The 14,608-nt window shown below is 41.1% G+C and overlaps 1 protein-coding gene and 1 long non-coding RNA gene across 4 annotated transcripts in view; one reads left to right on the forward strand and one right to left on the reverse strand.

Moving 5' to 3' along the window:
* F8 (coagulation factor VIII) overlaps positions 1-14,608 on the reverse strand; it is a 144,893-nt gene that overhangs the window by 24,343 nt on the left and 105,942 nt on the right. For all 3 annotated transcript variants that reach the window (XM_043457542.1, XM_043457543.1, XM_043457541.1), the window contains 8 exons: positions 11,379-11,532; positions 9,259-9,471; positions 8,601-8,829; positions 8,229-8,411; positions 5,938-6,054; positions 4,861-4,932; positions 3,590-3,675; positions 939-1,094 (listed from right to left, as the gene is read on the reverse strand). In XM_043457542.1, the coding sequence (XP_043313477.1) occupies positions 939-1,094; positions 3,590-3,675; positions 4,861-4,932; positions 5,938-6,054; positions 8,229-8,411; positions 8,601-8,829; positions 9,259-9,471; positions 11,379-11,532 (1,210 nt within the window). The remainder of the gene's footprint in view (positions 1-938; positions 1,095-3,589; positions 3,676-4,860; positions 4,933-5,937; positions 6,055-8,228; positions 8,412-8,600; positions 8,830-9,258; positions 9,472-11,378; positions 11,533-14,608) is intronic.
* LOC122434332 lies at positions 681-8,272 on the forward strand. The gene is made up of 3 exons (XR_006267339.1): positions 681-740; positions 871-1,129; positions 8,145-8,272. It is a non-coding gene; the product is annotated as an uncharacterized LOC122434332 (long non-coding RNA).

Genomic DNA, 14,608 nt, shown 5'->3' on the forward strand with positions numbered 1-14,608 from the left:
AAAGAAGATGCATACTCAGTTGTGTCCAACTCTGCAACCCTGTGAACTGGAGCCCGCCAGGCTCCTCTGTCCATGGGATTTCCCAGGCAAGAATACTAGAGTGGGTTGCCATTTTCTTCTCCAGGGGATCTTCCCACCCAGGGATTGAACCCAAGTTTCCTGCGTCTCCTGCATTGCAGGCAGGTTCTTTACCACTGAGCCACCTGGGAAGCCCAGAAATGAAAAGAAGACAGGTCACTCTACTGTCAGATGATGATAAACTGGTTGCCATAGCAACCAAATGCTACTAACTTCCCAATGTCTTCCTTCCTTACCTGAAATTCATCCTATTGTATCACTGATGACAATCTGAGAAATTGTGATGTCACCACATGTCATGGGTTACTCAACATTCAATCTTCTCCCCAAGTAAGGAATTATACCTGTCTTCCTTGACTATATTAGCAACATAGTCCTAGAATTCATTTGGAGTGTCTGTTTCCTAGGGCTACATAAGAGATCCTTCATGCTACCTTTTTGTCCATAGGTCCATCATCACTCTATTGTCCATGAGTGGAAAATGTTTTTTAGGGGGTCTAAGATGTTGAAGCTGAAACTCCAATACTTTGGCCACCTGACATGAAGAGCTGACTCATTTGAAAAGACCCTGATGCTGAGAAAGATTGAAGGTGGGAGAAGAAGGGGACAACAAAGGATGAGATGGTTGGATGGCATCAATGACTCAATGGACATGAGTTTAGGTAAACTCTGGGAGTTGGTGATGGACAGGGAGGCCTGGTGTGCTGTGGTTCATGGGGTCGCAAAGAGTCAGACACGACTGAGTGACTGAACTGAAGTTTCTAGAAACTGTGAGTGTTTGTTCTATTTCAGATTGCTGAAATCTGTCAAAAGCTCCTCAAAAGATTCAAGCATTCTCTTGAAAAGGACTAATTACATACCATTAAAGTCCCGGTGGAGTTCCCCCGATAACCCTGCCACCGCTGTCCATCGAGGCTGTACATGATGATAAACTGAGAGATGTACAGGCTGGAGAACTTCTGCCGGGCACCCTGAGTCAGGATGCTGTGAATAATCATCGGCACCAACAGATCCACCTACCAATGAAAGCAACACTTGATTTTACATAGAGGTATGTGCCGTATTCTGAAATGATTTCTCTGCTTAAGAAGAATCTACCTCAATAGAAGCCCAGTATTCCATTGGAGGTGCAAATGCAACAGAGACCAGTGTGGAAATGTAGATGTGTGGGAAGCTGTGGAATCAATGACAGGAAATGTGTTCACTGAGTCCTCAGGCCACGTCCTGACAAAGGAAATCACTTTGGAATCACTGAGCCCCACTTTTCTCTACACACATCCTTAGTGCTGCACACCTGGACCCCATAGCAGGTGTCTCCCTGACACACCAGCTTCTGGCTGGACAAAGCCACTTGCCTTCTCTGTCCCCAGACTACCCCCCTCCCACCATCACTGTCAGTGCTAAATTACTGTCCCTCCTGCAAGTGTTAGTGCAGAAACTCTTTCTCCTGGTTACCCTTTCCTGACTCATGCAGAGAACTTTTGGGTGGCTTCTTTTCTGCTTTCAGTCCACTTTGTATATAATTTCATTATAGTAAATTATTGCACCACACTGTAAACTTTTCTTTGCTTTTTGCCTTCCTCATTAGACTGAGATCCTGAAGGCAATAAGCCTGACTGAATCACCTAACCTCTTTGTGTCTCAATTTCTTGTTCTGTACAGTGAAGGTAATAATGGTATTTATCTCAAAATGTTACCAGAAGGATTACAGAGTTAATACATGTAATGTGTTGAGTTCACTGCCGGCGCATACTAAACACGTAATATGTTAGGTTTTACAGTCTCTCTAGCCCCGGCACCTAACATGGGATCTGATGGAATATCGATCCTTAGTAGTAAGGAATGGTTGGGTCTGAAAGAAGGGGGCGTGGGTCACATAAGCATTACATGAATTTTAATATCAGTTGGTACCCTAATTTCTCCCAGATGCCTGGCACACTCAGCTAAGACTGGTCTGGACTCTTGTACTTAATGACAGTCTTTCTCAGTTGACTCTAAGCTCTATCTATACATCATTCATTCATTCATTCATCAAAGAATATATTTTTAGCATTTGTTATATGCCAAGCACTCTTCTAGGAGAAGGAAATGGCAACCCACTCCAGTATTCTTGCCTGGAGAATTCCGTGGACAGAGGAGACTGTTGGGCTACAGTCCATAGGGTCACAAAGGGTCAGATACGACTGAGTGACTGAGCACAAGCACTGTTCTGGGTACTAGCAACAGAGTCATGAACAATAAAAAAAGCCCTTCCCTCATGGAACTTACACGGAGAAGGAGAAGGGTGTGAAAGGAAGGTGGTGTGTTTGAACATTAGTCCTGACTGCTTACATGTTGACATAACATTTTTGGATATGTTGGATTAAAGAAAATTATGATTTTTTTTGGCAGAGCCACATGGCCTGCAGGATTTTAATTCACTGACCAGGGATTGAACTCGGGCCCTTGGCAGTGAAAGCACTCAGTCCTAACTACTGGATCACCAGGGAATTCCCGAGAAGATGTATTATTAAAATGAATTTAACATGTTCCTATTTTAATGCACCTATTAGAAAATGGAAAATTACACACGTGCTTTGCATTTGTGGTTCACATGATATTTCTGTTGGCCAGCGCTGCTCCAGAGGACATGGGGAAGGAAAAAAAAATGAAAGATTGAGTCACTGAAAAAAAAAATTGAGTTAACCTAAGGACACTTTCAGTAATGACTCCAAGTTGGTTGACCAGATTTGGCCTAACTTTATCAGGTGTTTCTTACTACTCTGTGGTGTAGAATTTGTGAAGAAGACAGCTTTGGTTTTAGAAAAGGAAGAAGCCACATTTTCTTGCCTTGTGGGACCAGGGATTGAGCCATTTGTTTTTGTGTTACCATGAAGGAATTGGAGGACTCAAGGATACCTAGGCAATTGAAGACATCTAAAAAGAGAATATGCGGTCTTTGGAGGTGGTAAATTCAATGTTATAGAAAAATATTCAGAGATTCTAATCCCAGTAGAAAGATTAAAAACACAGTGTAGGACTTCCCTACTGGCGCAGTGGTAGACTCTGCCTGCCAGTGCAGGGACATGTGTTTGATCCCTGATCCTTGAAGATCCCACGTGCCTCAGGACAGCTAAGCCCATGAGCCATAACTACTGAGGCTTGTGCTTTAAAGCCTGGGAACCAAAACTACTGAAGTCGGTGCTCTGCCACAAGAGAAGCCACCACAGTGAGAAGCTTGCACACAACTAGAGAGCAGCTCCTGCTTGCCACAATTAGAGAAAAAACTGCACAATGAAGACCAAGTGCAGCAAAAATAATTAAAAAAGAAAACACAGTGCACTCAGTTCTATTCCTGAGTCTTTTAGTCCTGACTCTTTTGGTACAAATCATAAGCCACTCTGTTCTTCAGTTCTTTCCTCATCTATTACTTGGGATTTGATGAAAATGACTTAGGCAGGAAAGAGGTATAAAAGGCATTGAGCTTGCCAAAGGAATGTGTGATGTGATGGAATGCAATGCATTTTCTAACCTTGATCCAAGGAGAGGGATCCTTGGTGCTCCAGGCATTGATTGATCCAGAATAATGAAGTCTGGCCAGCTTTGGGGCCCACTGTCCTTTGCTCGAGAAAGGGAAGAGAGATTAGATTCAGCTGGGTTGGTCCTGAACACGTAGGGATAAAATTACTCTCTTGAGAAATGCTAATCCTAGCTGTGAAGACAAAGGTATAAAGCAGAGTAGTATCAATGACTACTGAAGTGTTTGGCTTGTCCTTCTTGTCTATTTTATTTTCTAAAGTTTAGTAAGTTTGTTGATTGTTTGTACCTGTAGTTAGCTAATATTAATGTGTCAACAGTACCATCAATTAATATTATTTCTCTATTACATAATCTATGTTCACTGGAGAAAAATTAGAAATAAAAAGAAAACATAAGTTAAAAAAATAAAAGAAGTATAAAACATCATCCACCCAGAGAAAAATAGTACTATTTTGGTATATAACTCTCAAACATCTTTTTCAAATGTTTTTTCCCCTTTAAAATGGAGTTTGGCAAACTTTTTTTCTGTAAATAATTTAGCCTTTATCATCTGGTGTTGTGACATTTAAATGCTGTTATAGAGTGAGAGCTACAGAGACTTCCCTGTACCTCAAATGGTACAGAATCTGCCTGCACTGCAGGAGACCAGGGTTCAATCCCTGGGTGGGGAAGATCCTCTGGAGAAGGGCATGGCAATCCACTCCAGTATTCTTGCCTGAAGAATCCCATAGACAGAGGAGCCTGGCAGGCTACAGTCCATGGGGCTGCAGAAAATTGGACATGACTGAGCAACTAACACACACACACACACAGTGAAAGTGCCCACAGATAATTGTAAATGAACAAATGTGGCTTCTTTATGAACACTTGAATTAGAACTTCATATAATTTTCACATGTCATGAAATATTATTCTTCTTTTGTTTTTTCCCTAATCATTTAAGAATAGAAAAAGAATTCTTAGCTTGAAGGCCATACATAATCAGGTGATGGACTGAATGTGACCTGTGGGCTACAGTTTGAGGAAAATGCAGCTTCTTGCTACAGTGAGGAGAATGGATTGAAGGGAAGCCACGTGGAAGGCAGGCAGGACATTTAAAGAGGCAGAGGCATTACTTGGGTGAGAAGAGAAAATAGATTGAGAGGCACCTATGGAGTAGAATTTATAGAAGCATGAAGATGGATTGTTTATCTGAATCTTTCCAACAGAAATAAAAAAACATATAATCAGCTCAGTGCTTTGAGAGAAAGGAATACTGTTTACCATATTGTCCTGAAGCTGTAATCTGAAAATCTCTAATACGTCCAGAAGCCATTCCCAGTGGAATTTGACACTCTGAAATCAAACCAGGGGAGCACAATCATTAGAAGTGCAGAAATAGAGCTTCACAAATGCAGGTCAATGAGAACACTAAGAAATGCTCATATTTTTTAGTACATGGCAAGAACTGGATGCAAGATTTTTATTGTACTATCTCATTTAATTAGTTCCAACAGGAAGGCACTAGACCTACTCAGATTTTGCAACTGAGTAAAGCAAAGACATTACTTTGCCAACAAAGGTCCGTCTAGTCAAGGCTATGGATTTTCCAGTGGTCATGTATGGATGTGAGAGTTAGACTATAAAGAAAGCTGAGCGCTGAACAATTGATGCTTTTGAATTGTGGTGTTGGAGAAAACTCTTGAGAGTCCCTTGGACTGCAAGGAGATCCAACCAGTCCATCCTAAAGGAGATCAGTCCTGGGTGTTCTTTGGAAGGACTGATGTTGAAGCTGAAAGTTCAATCCTTTGGCCACTTGAGGCGAAGGACTGACTCATTGGAAAAGACCCTGATGCTGGGAAAGATTGAAGGTGGGAGGAGAAGGGGACGACAGAGGATGAGATGGCTGGATGGCATCACTGACTCAATGGACATGAGTTTGAGTAAACTCCGGGAGTTGGTGATGGACAGGGAGGCCTGGCGTGCTTCGGTCCATGGGGTCACAAAGAGTCAGACACGACTGAGTGACTAAACTGAACTGAAAACTAGGGTTCATACATAAGTAGACCAGTGGTTCTCTTCATGTTGAGGATTAAAACTCAACTTCTTCCAGATGATATTTGAGAGTTACACTTTGTAACAGGACCAAAATTAAGCTTCAAAATTTGCTCCTGGAGCTCTTGGAACTTCAGTGTTAAAGCGTTCAAAGCATCAAGCAGATCCGCCCTCCTCTGAGGACTCTGATTTCTGCCCGCAATATTCATTTTAGATTTGGTAATGACTGTGAGCTTGTATGTAGTTCTTGGCAAAGGCCACCCTTCAAGGGAGGTGGAAAGCGGTCAAGTGCCCAGTGCCACTCACCCTTGCTGTACACCAGGAAGAGAGTGCTCATCCCAGCTTGTAGGTGCTCGCCAATAAGACATTCTATCCGCCATGTCCCAACCTTTGATGGTAGCATTTCCACCGTCTCAAAGACACCTTAGCAAAACCAGAAGGCAGAAAAGTGACTTCCTTTCACCAAAATGGGCATAAGATACATCAGCTTATGCAGAACATCAGAGGAGATCTAGCCAAGTCAGTTGCACCACTCTTTGACCCAAAGTGCCTGTGATGTAACCCCTGAGGCTGGAGACACTGGATGTGAAGTTCTGACCCTGGGGAACAGGAGAGAAAGGGTACCCAGACACTTCGGGGGTGGAGGTGGGAGAAAGCTACTGCATTAGGACTGGCCTGCACTCTCAAGGCTTGGCAGAGCCAGAGGTGGATTTCTCTTTGACACGATGTGGGCTCCCTGCCTTGATGAGTAAAGTAACCCCAGGAGCAAGAAGCTGGAGGTGAATGCTGAGGGGCTAAGGGCTGAGTGACAAGTGACCATCCAGAATAAAGGTGGAACCAAACAAGTCAAGAGGATTTCATGTAAGAGGGTCCTCCAAAGGAGTTTCTGCAGAGCCCCTGTAAGTACCCCACCAGAGAAGAGTCCTCTTTAAATACCTGCCAGGCTTCCCTGAGAGCTCAGTTGGTAAAGAATCTGCCTGCAATGCAGGAGACTCCGGTTCGATTCCTGGGTTGGGAAGATCCGCTAGAGAAGGGTTTGGCTACTCACTCCAGTCTTCTTGGGCTTTCCTGGTGGCTCAGCTGGAAAAGAATCTGCCTGCAATGCAGGAGACCTGGGTTCGATCCCCGGGTTGGGAAGATCCCCTGGAGAAGGGAAAGGCTACCCACTCCAGTATTCTGGCCTGGAGAATCCCATGTACTATAGTCCATGGGGTCGCAGAGAGTCGGACATGACTGAGTGATTTGCACTTTGGCTTTACACTTTCACTTTAAATATCTGCCAGGTGCAGACAATGGTGCTATCCCTTACCTCTCCCCACTCCATGCTACAATTCAAAGCCACAACCAGCCAGGCGTGGAGGGGGAAGCATAATAAGCATAAGAAGCAGATACTGAAGTTAAAATCAAGTTCCGAAGCTAAAGGCTAAATTAGTGATCTGGAAGAGAAACCTAAGGACATAATGCAAAAAGGCAAGCAAACAGTAGGAAATGAGGGAAACTGAGTCATAGAAGATGAAGAAGTCCAAGACTTTTCTAATGAAAGTTCTGCAAGGAAAGAAAACAAAGGTGGGGGGTGGGAATCAGAGAAATGATAAGGAGAAAAATCCCCTAAAGCTTAAGAATGAAATGCATGATTTCAGAGCGAAAGGGCCCACTGAGTGCCAAAGCAGAGCACTTGTCATGAAATCCAGAAGGAGGTGCCTCTTGTTGAAAATCTAGAATAAAACCTTATAAAAGGAAATTCAGAATTTTGATGAATGGAATTTCCACAGCAGTCCACTTGTTACGAATCCATGCTTCCATTTCATGAGGCAGAGGTTCCATCTCTGGTCAGGGAACTAAGATCCGGCATGGCGTGTGGCACAGCCAAGAAAAAAGGGGAAATTTTTTTTTTTTTGATTAATGTGTTGAAGTGGACGTTATGATGTCTGACTTGAATTTTCTTTGTGATGTGAAGTGACTGCAGGTCTGTTCATACTTAAGAGTCAGCAAGAAAAGTCACTGAGCTTATCAGAATTTTTACACAGAAACAGAAGTTTACTTCCACTATTAAACCTGTTTTTTTTTCTTCCTTCTTTTTTGCCTGCACTGTGAGGTATATGGGAGTTTAGTTCCCTGATCGAAACTGTGCACCCTGGAGTAGAAGCACTGAGACCTAGCCACTGGATCACCAGGGAAGTTCAGAACCTGTTTTAAAGGAACATTCGAGAACTAAGATGATATTCTGTTTTGATCAACAGTGGGAGCAGTGTTTAATCAAAATATGGTCTTCATACATAAACCAATTACTCTTTGGGAATCACTCATTGGTGATTCCAATTAGTGACTGGAACCAATCACTATTGGTTGCCCTGTGGGATTCGAATTGGGAGAAAAATCATCTTTTCCTAGGAAAGTGCTGGGACATCAATTGTCCATTGATTCTGCTCTGTTTCCTTTACAGCACATTATCTGTATTTGAAATGATCATGTTGGTTTGCTAAGTTCTTTATGATCTCTCTGCTTTGTTAAAGGGACATATCCCCAGGGCCTAGACCTTGAAAGGAGCTCCTCAGCAAGCACTGGAAGTTGAAGACAGAGCACAAACTGGTTTGTACCTGGGTAGAGATTGTAGACTGCCATTTTATACTCCTCTGTTTTTCGCACAGTGAACACATGGCCACTGAAATGAATGGAGTGGATATTTTCATTGCTGCCCATGCTGAGCAGATACCACCTAATCCTTTGATGCTGAGCCATGACTAAGCCAGGGAGTGTATCCATCACGTAGCCATTGATTGCTGGAGAAAGAACACAGAGAAAGCTGTTAACGTCTATTGTGCCAGGGTCTTTCCCTCCATTCCAGCCAAGAGGATGGATTCCTAGGAAGATTGCACTCTCATCCATATACTCTCAAATTGTACAACATCCCAGCCTCAGGCTCCAGGCTCACTTCACAGCAAATGAGATTTGTGTGTGGACAGTATTACCATGGAAGCGATACTTTTCTTGAAAAGTAGGGTCATCCAGCTGGACATGGCAGGGCGCCCCGCAGTTCCTTGCCATGTTTTCGGCAAAGTACCAGCTCTTGGTTTCATCAAAAATGGTGAAAAACAGAGCGAATTCCTGTACTGTCACTTGTCTCCCATGAGCAGCACTTAGTGTGTCTGCGCGGCAGATCAGAATGGGGCCAATCAAGCCTGAGTGCACATCTTTTTCCTGAAAGGAAAAACACTAGTTCTAGGCATGAACGTTCTCTCGCTTAGGAACCAGAGGGGATTTCTCATCAGCTTTTATGACCCCCACCCCATTCCGCAGCTTCCCACAGGACAGTTCTTCCTCTTTAGTGGATTCCTGGGTGATATGTCTAAAACATAAATATGCTGACACCTCCCCTATTGAAAACTTCCCATTATGCTGGGGATAAATACCACACTTCTTAGCAGCTGACACGAAGACCTGTTTTTTTTTTAACACTTTACTTTTTGGCTGCACCTCAGGGCATGTGGGATCTCAGTTCCTGACCAGGGATTGAAACTGTGTTCCCTGCAGTGGAGGCACAGAGTCTTAACCATGAGACTGCCAGGGAAATTCTGAGACCCTTTCTTTCAAAGCAGGAAAGGACCAGCACAAAGGAGCCCTGCTTACCAGATCAACGTCAGAAAAGTAAGCCCAGGCTTTGCAGTCAAACTCATCTTTGGTGGGTGCCATATGGTGCTGCACTTTCCAAAAGTAGCTTTGGGTTTCATTAGGCTTGACAAACTTTTTTCGAGGTTCTGCTCCTTGTCTCTGATCTCCATTATAAGAAATAAGGCTAGAATAGAAGGAGTAGGGACGAGAGGCCTGGTTTTTGAAAGTTACCTGCAGAGCAAGAGAAAAAAAGGCAAGTATTATGTTTTAGGATCTTGTAAAGTTTTTAGATCCCTAATAGCAATGCCGACTTCCCTGTGGCTCAGATGGTAAAGCATCTGCCTGCAATGCAGTGGACCCAGGTTTGATCCCTGGGTTGGGAAGATCCCCTGGAGAAGGAAATGGCAACCCGCTCTAGTACTCTTGCCTGAAAAACTCCATGGACTGTCGCCTACATGAACTGTCACCTGAAGAGCCTGGTAGGTGACAGTCCATGGAGTTACAAAGAGTTGGACACAACTGAGCAACTTCACGACATGACTTCATGAATAGCAATGCCTATTTAGGGGGTGTTATCCAGGTTTTCAATGCTTGGAGGAATCAGTATGTTATTAGAACCCAAATCTAAAGATCTGTGAAAGAAACTGAGACATTTTTCATTTCCACAGTCTTTAAGACATGAACTCACAGTTACAAAGGAGAAAAATGCTAAATCCTTAAAAGAAATTCTAAAGTAAAAGAGAAAATATGACCATAGGGGTTTTAAGGGACCATAACCCCAGGAACTGATGCTCTTAAAGTTCTTCATGACAAATTCCAGGATTTGTATTGCATATGTATTATATATGTATTTGTATTATATATATGTATTACATATGCTCTGTATACAAGACTTTTTTTTCAAATTAAAAAGTTATACATTTTCATGGGACGTGTGGAAAGTAAAATAAAATTCAAGTCAGAAAAAATTCACTCACAATCCTATAATTTTAGATCCTTCTATATCCTTCCTGTAGACAATCAGTTGGGACAATGGATGACTGTTTCTAGAAAAAAATAATACTACCTTGATCTTTGGCTCATACAGTGCACCAAAGCAAATTCTAGTCTACAGGAATTATTGTTGGATTAAAAAGCTAAACGTTAAGAAATTAAACTGTAAAAGAAAGTTGAAGAAAGTACAGATGATTTTAAGAAAATAAATCTCTGTATAGGGAAGGATTTTTATAAACATAAAAGCTATCAAAATGTCATAAAGGAAAGATTTATGGGTTACTGCCTAAAACTTCAAACATATTTTATTTTAAAAATCACTATATATAAAATTGGGCTTCCCTGGTGGCTTAGACAGTAAAGAATCTGCCTGCAATGTGGGAGACATGGGTTTGATCCTTTGGTTAGGAAGATCCCGTAGAGGAGGGCATGGCAACCCATTCCAGTATTCTTGCCTGGAGAATCCCATGGACAGAGGAGCCTGGCAGGCTGCAGTCCACAGGGTCAGACATAATATATATAAAATTAAAAGAAAATAATCTTGGAAAAATACTATTCACTAAAATGACCAATGATCATTAATATATCAATGATCTATAATATATATGGTAATACAAATTAACAAGAAAAGCATTCACTCCAAAAATTTCAACTATGCAAAGAACATTAACAGAGAATTTGTTAGAGAAAGTCTTAAAAATGTTCCTGTACATTTCACTTCTGGAATTTTATCCTGGGAAAAGAGTTGTGATAACATCATTACTTAAACAGTGAAAAAAAAAAAGAAACTATCTAAAAGGTTGTTCAAAGAAAAACATTTAAATAAACTATAAAATCATATAATGAGCTAATATTCTTTCACCTGAAAAACATATGTAGTGTTTTAATAACATAAGAAATGTTTATGACATTTACTTTAAAAAGAAGTAGAATGATGAATTGTATAATTTTTAATACATAAAGAGAATACATAGGAGAAACATAAGAACATACAGAAAAATGATAATTATGGGGTTATTTTTCAATTTTCTTATCTTCTATACTTTAAACCTTTTAGAAAGTGTGAAAACAGTATTTTTATAATCAGAAATTAAAAAAAACATATATGGATCATTTTTCTTGTAATTCCATTGTCCTCAACTTACCATGATATTGTCTTCCACTTCTGCTCTTATGTATGGTCCCAAGAGTCCCAGGTGTTCATTCAGTTGTCCACGGTATACAGCCTGAGTAAAGGAGCCATCAGTAAATTCCTCGAATACCACCTTTTTGAACTGAGGGACTCCTCCATTCTGAGACCTGGTGAAAAAAATCAGAGGAAAAATTGGAAGTGTCATGGGGAGGGGAAGGGATAAAGAGGGATTAAAGATAACTTCTAGGTTTCTGATTTGGGCAAATGAATGGATGGTGATGCAATTCATTGAGCTGGAGAACCCTAGAGGGGTAGGTTGGGGTATACAGTTTGGATACATATGATTTATACTGGCAAATACACAGAGATCAGGAGTCCAGAAAAGGGGTCTGGATGAAGATCATCCATATTTAGGTGGTATCCAAATCATGCAATGTGTGTTAGTCACTCAGTCATGTCTGACACTTTGCAACCCCATGGACTGTAGCTTGCCAGTCTCCTCTGTCCATGGAATTCTCTAGGCAAGAATACTGGAGTGGGTTGCCATTTTCTTCTCCAGGGGATCTTCCTGACCCAGGGATCAAACCTGAGTCACCTGCATTGCAGGTGGGTTCTGTACTGTCTGAGCCACCATGGAAGCCCTTACACATGCAAGTGGCTTATCACAGTAGTCAGTTTTGTTATGTCCTCGTCTTACTTGACATCTAAGTAACATGCTCCATAGTCAGTCACTCTGTCCCCCTTGACATACTCTTCTCAGGCTTCTGTAGTATGTGAGATCCATGAAAGCAGGGGGGTTTGTCTGTTTTGTCCACTGGTATACTCTCAGTCACTGGAACACATGCCTGGCACATAGTAGGTGCTCAGAACCCAGAGGAATCGGGTGGAGAGGGAGGTGGGAGGGGGGATCGGGATGGGGAATACATGTAAATCCATGGCTGATTCATGTCAATGTATGACAGAAACCACTACAATATTGTAAAGTAATTAGCCTCCAACTAATAAAAATAAATGGAAAAAAAGAAAAGAAAATATATGTTGAATGTTGAATGGATGTAGGGTTTATAAACATATTCTAAATGTGAGAGCCTCAGTGTTCAGTCCTTGGGCCACTTTTCTTTACTTTTTAAAAATTCTGTTAAAATTGTGAACTTAAAGTGCATGAAACATAAATGCTTTTGGTACAAAAATGCAACCACTACCAAGATCAAGAACTTTGCCAGAAGCCCAGAAGACTCACTGTTATCTGCCTTTCCAATCACATCCTTTCTGTTCCCACTAAAGGTAAACCCCATTCTGATGTTTATAATTATTTCATTTTGTTCATAATTGTACCAATTATGTCTACATATCTAAAGCATATCATTTATCTCTGCCTGTTTTTGAAGTATGCAAATGGAATCATATTGCATACATTCTTTAGTTTCTGGCTTCTTTTACTGAGCATTATAGTTGTGATTCATCTACACTGTGTGTAGCTACAGTTTGTTCATGTGTATTGTTGTATAGTATTCCATTCTGCAAATATAACACAATCATGGGCATTGGAGTTGTTTGTAATTTTTGGTGCTTATACATAGTCCTGCTGTGAATCTTCAAATACACGTCTTTTGGTAAACATATATATGCATTTTTGTTGGGCACATATCTAGGAGTGGAATTGCTGGTATGCATATGTTCAGCTTTGGTAGATACTGTTGTTGTTTAGTCTCCAAATCGTATCTGACTCTTTTTGCTGTCCCCTGGACTGTAGCCCGCCACACTCCTCTGTCCATGGGATTTCCCAGGCAAGAACACGAGTGGGTTGCCATTTCCTCCTCCAGGGGATCTTCCTAAACCAGGGATTGAACCTGTGTCTCTTATGTCTCCTGCATTGGCAGGTGAGTTCTTTACCATTAGCGCCACCTGGGAAGCCCAGGCAGATACTACTACACTGGTTTCCCAAGTGGCTGAATCATTTTCCATTTTCATCAGCAATGTATGAGACTTCCATTTGCTCCAAATCTTCATAGACAGTTGATATTGATTGTGTTTTTGCATTTGGGGCCATTCTAGTGGTTAGATAGCAGTGTGTGTGGTTTTGTTTTGCATTTCCTGGTTAATAATGAGGTTAATTAAGCATCTTTTATTATGGATAGTAGGCATTTGGATCTCTTTTGTGGTACGCCTACACAAGCTTGTTTTTTTTTTTCTTATATTTTGCCAATTTTTCTATTGAGTAATCTAATTTTTTTCTTATTGATTCAAAGGAGTACTCTATATTTTCTTGATGCAAGTCTTTGATGGTCTTTTGTGCTGCAAACATCTTTCCTTCTGTGGTTAATTTTTCCTTCTGTGGTTAATTTTTCATTCCCTTTTTGTTATCTCTTGAGGAGCATAAACTTGTAATTTTAATGTAGTGAAATTTATTTAAAATTTTCATGGTTAATTATTTTTGTATCTTGATATCAATTCTCTTTCTTTTCTTACCCTGACATTGTTGAGATATTCTCTTATTTTTTTCTTTCTAAGAGATTTATGGTTTAAATTTATATTTAGACTTGGAACCCACTGTGAGTGGATTTTTGAGCGTGGTATGAATTAGGGATCCAATTTAATGTTTTTTCATATGGATATCAAATATTTCCAGCACATTTGTTGAAAACTGCTCTTCTGTGACACCTTTTTCATAAGTCAAATGCGTATATAAGTGTGAATCTAGTTTTGCATTTCCTGTTCTGTTTCACTGACTGATTTGTTTACTCCTATGCCAATTATTACTCTCAGTTCAGTTCAGTTGCCCAGTTGTGTCTGACTCTTTATGACCCCATGGACTGCAGCACACCAGGCTTCCCTATCCATTGCCAACTCCTGGAGCTTGCTTAAACTCATGTCCATCCAGTCAGTGATGCCATCCAGCCATCTCATCCTCTGTCATCCCCTTCTCCTGCCTTCAGTTTTTCCCAGCATCAGGGTCTTTTCCAATGAGTCAGTTCTTCACATCAGGTGGCCAGAGTATTGGAGCTTCAGCTTCAGCATCAGTCCTTCCAATGAATATTCAGGACTGATTTCCTTTAGGATTGACTGATATGATCTCTGTGCATTCCAAGGGACTCTCAAGAGTTTTCTCCAACACCATAGTTCAAAAGCATCAATTCTTTGGTGCTCAGTTTTCCTTATGGTCCAGCTCTTACATTACCATAGCTTTAAAATAAGTCTCAATGTGTTATACAGCAATTCCTCCAATCTTGTTCCTTTTCTCCA

This window comes from Cervus canadensis, chromosome X, assembly GCF_019320065.1.
Source record: "Cervus canadensis isolate Bull #8, Minnesota chromosome X, ASM1932006v1, whole genome shotgun sequence".
Lineage (NCBI taxonomy): Eukaryota > Metazoa > Chordata > Mammalia > Artiodactyla > Cervidae > Cervus > Cervus canadensis.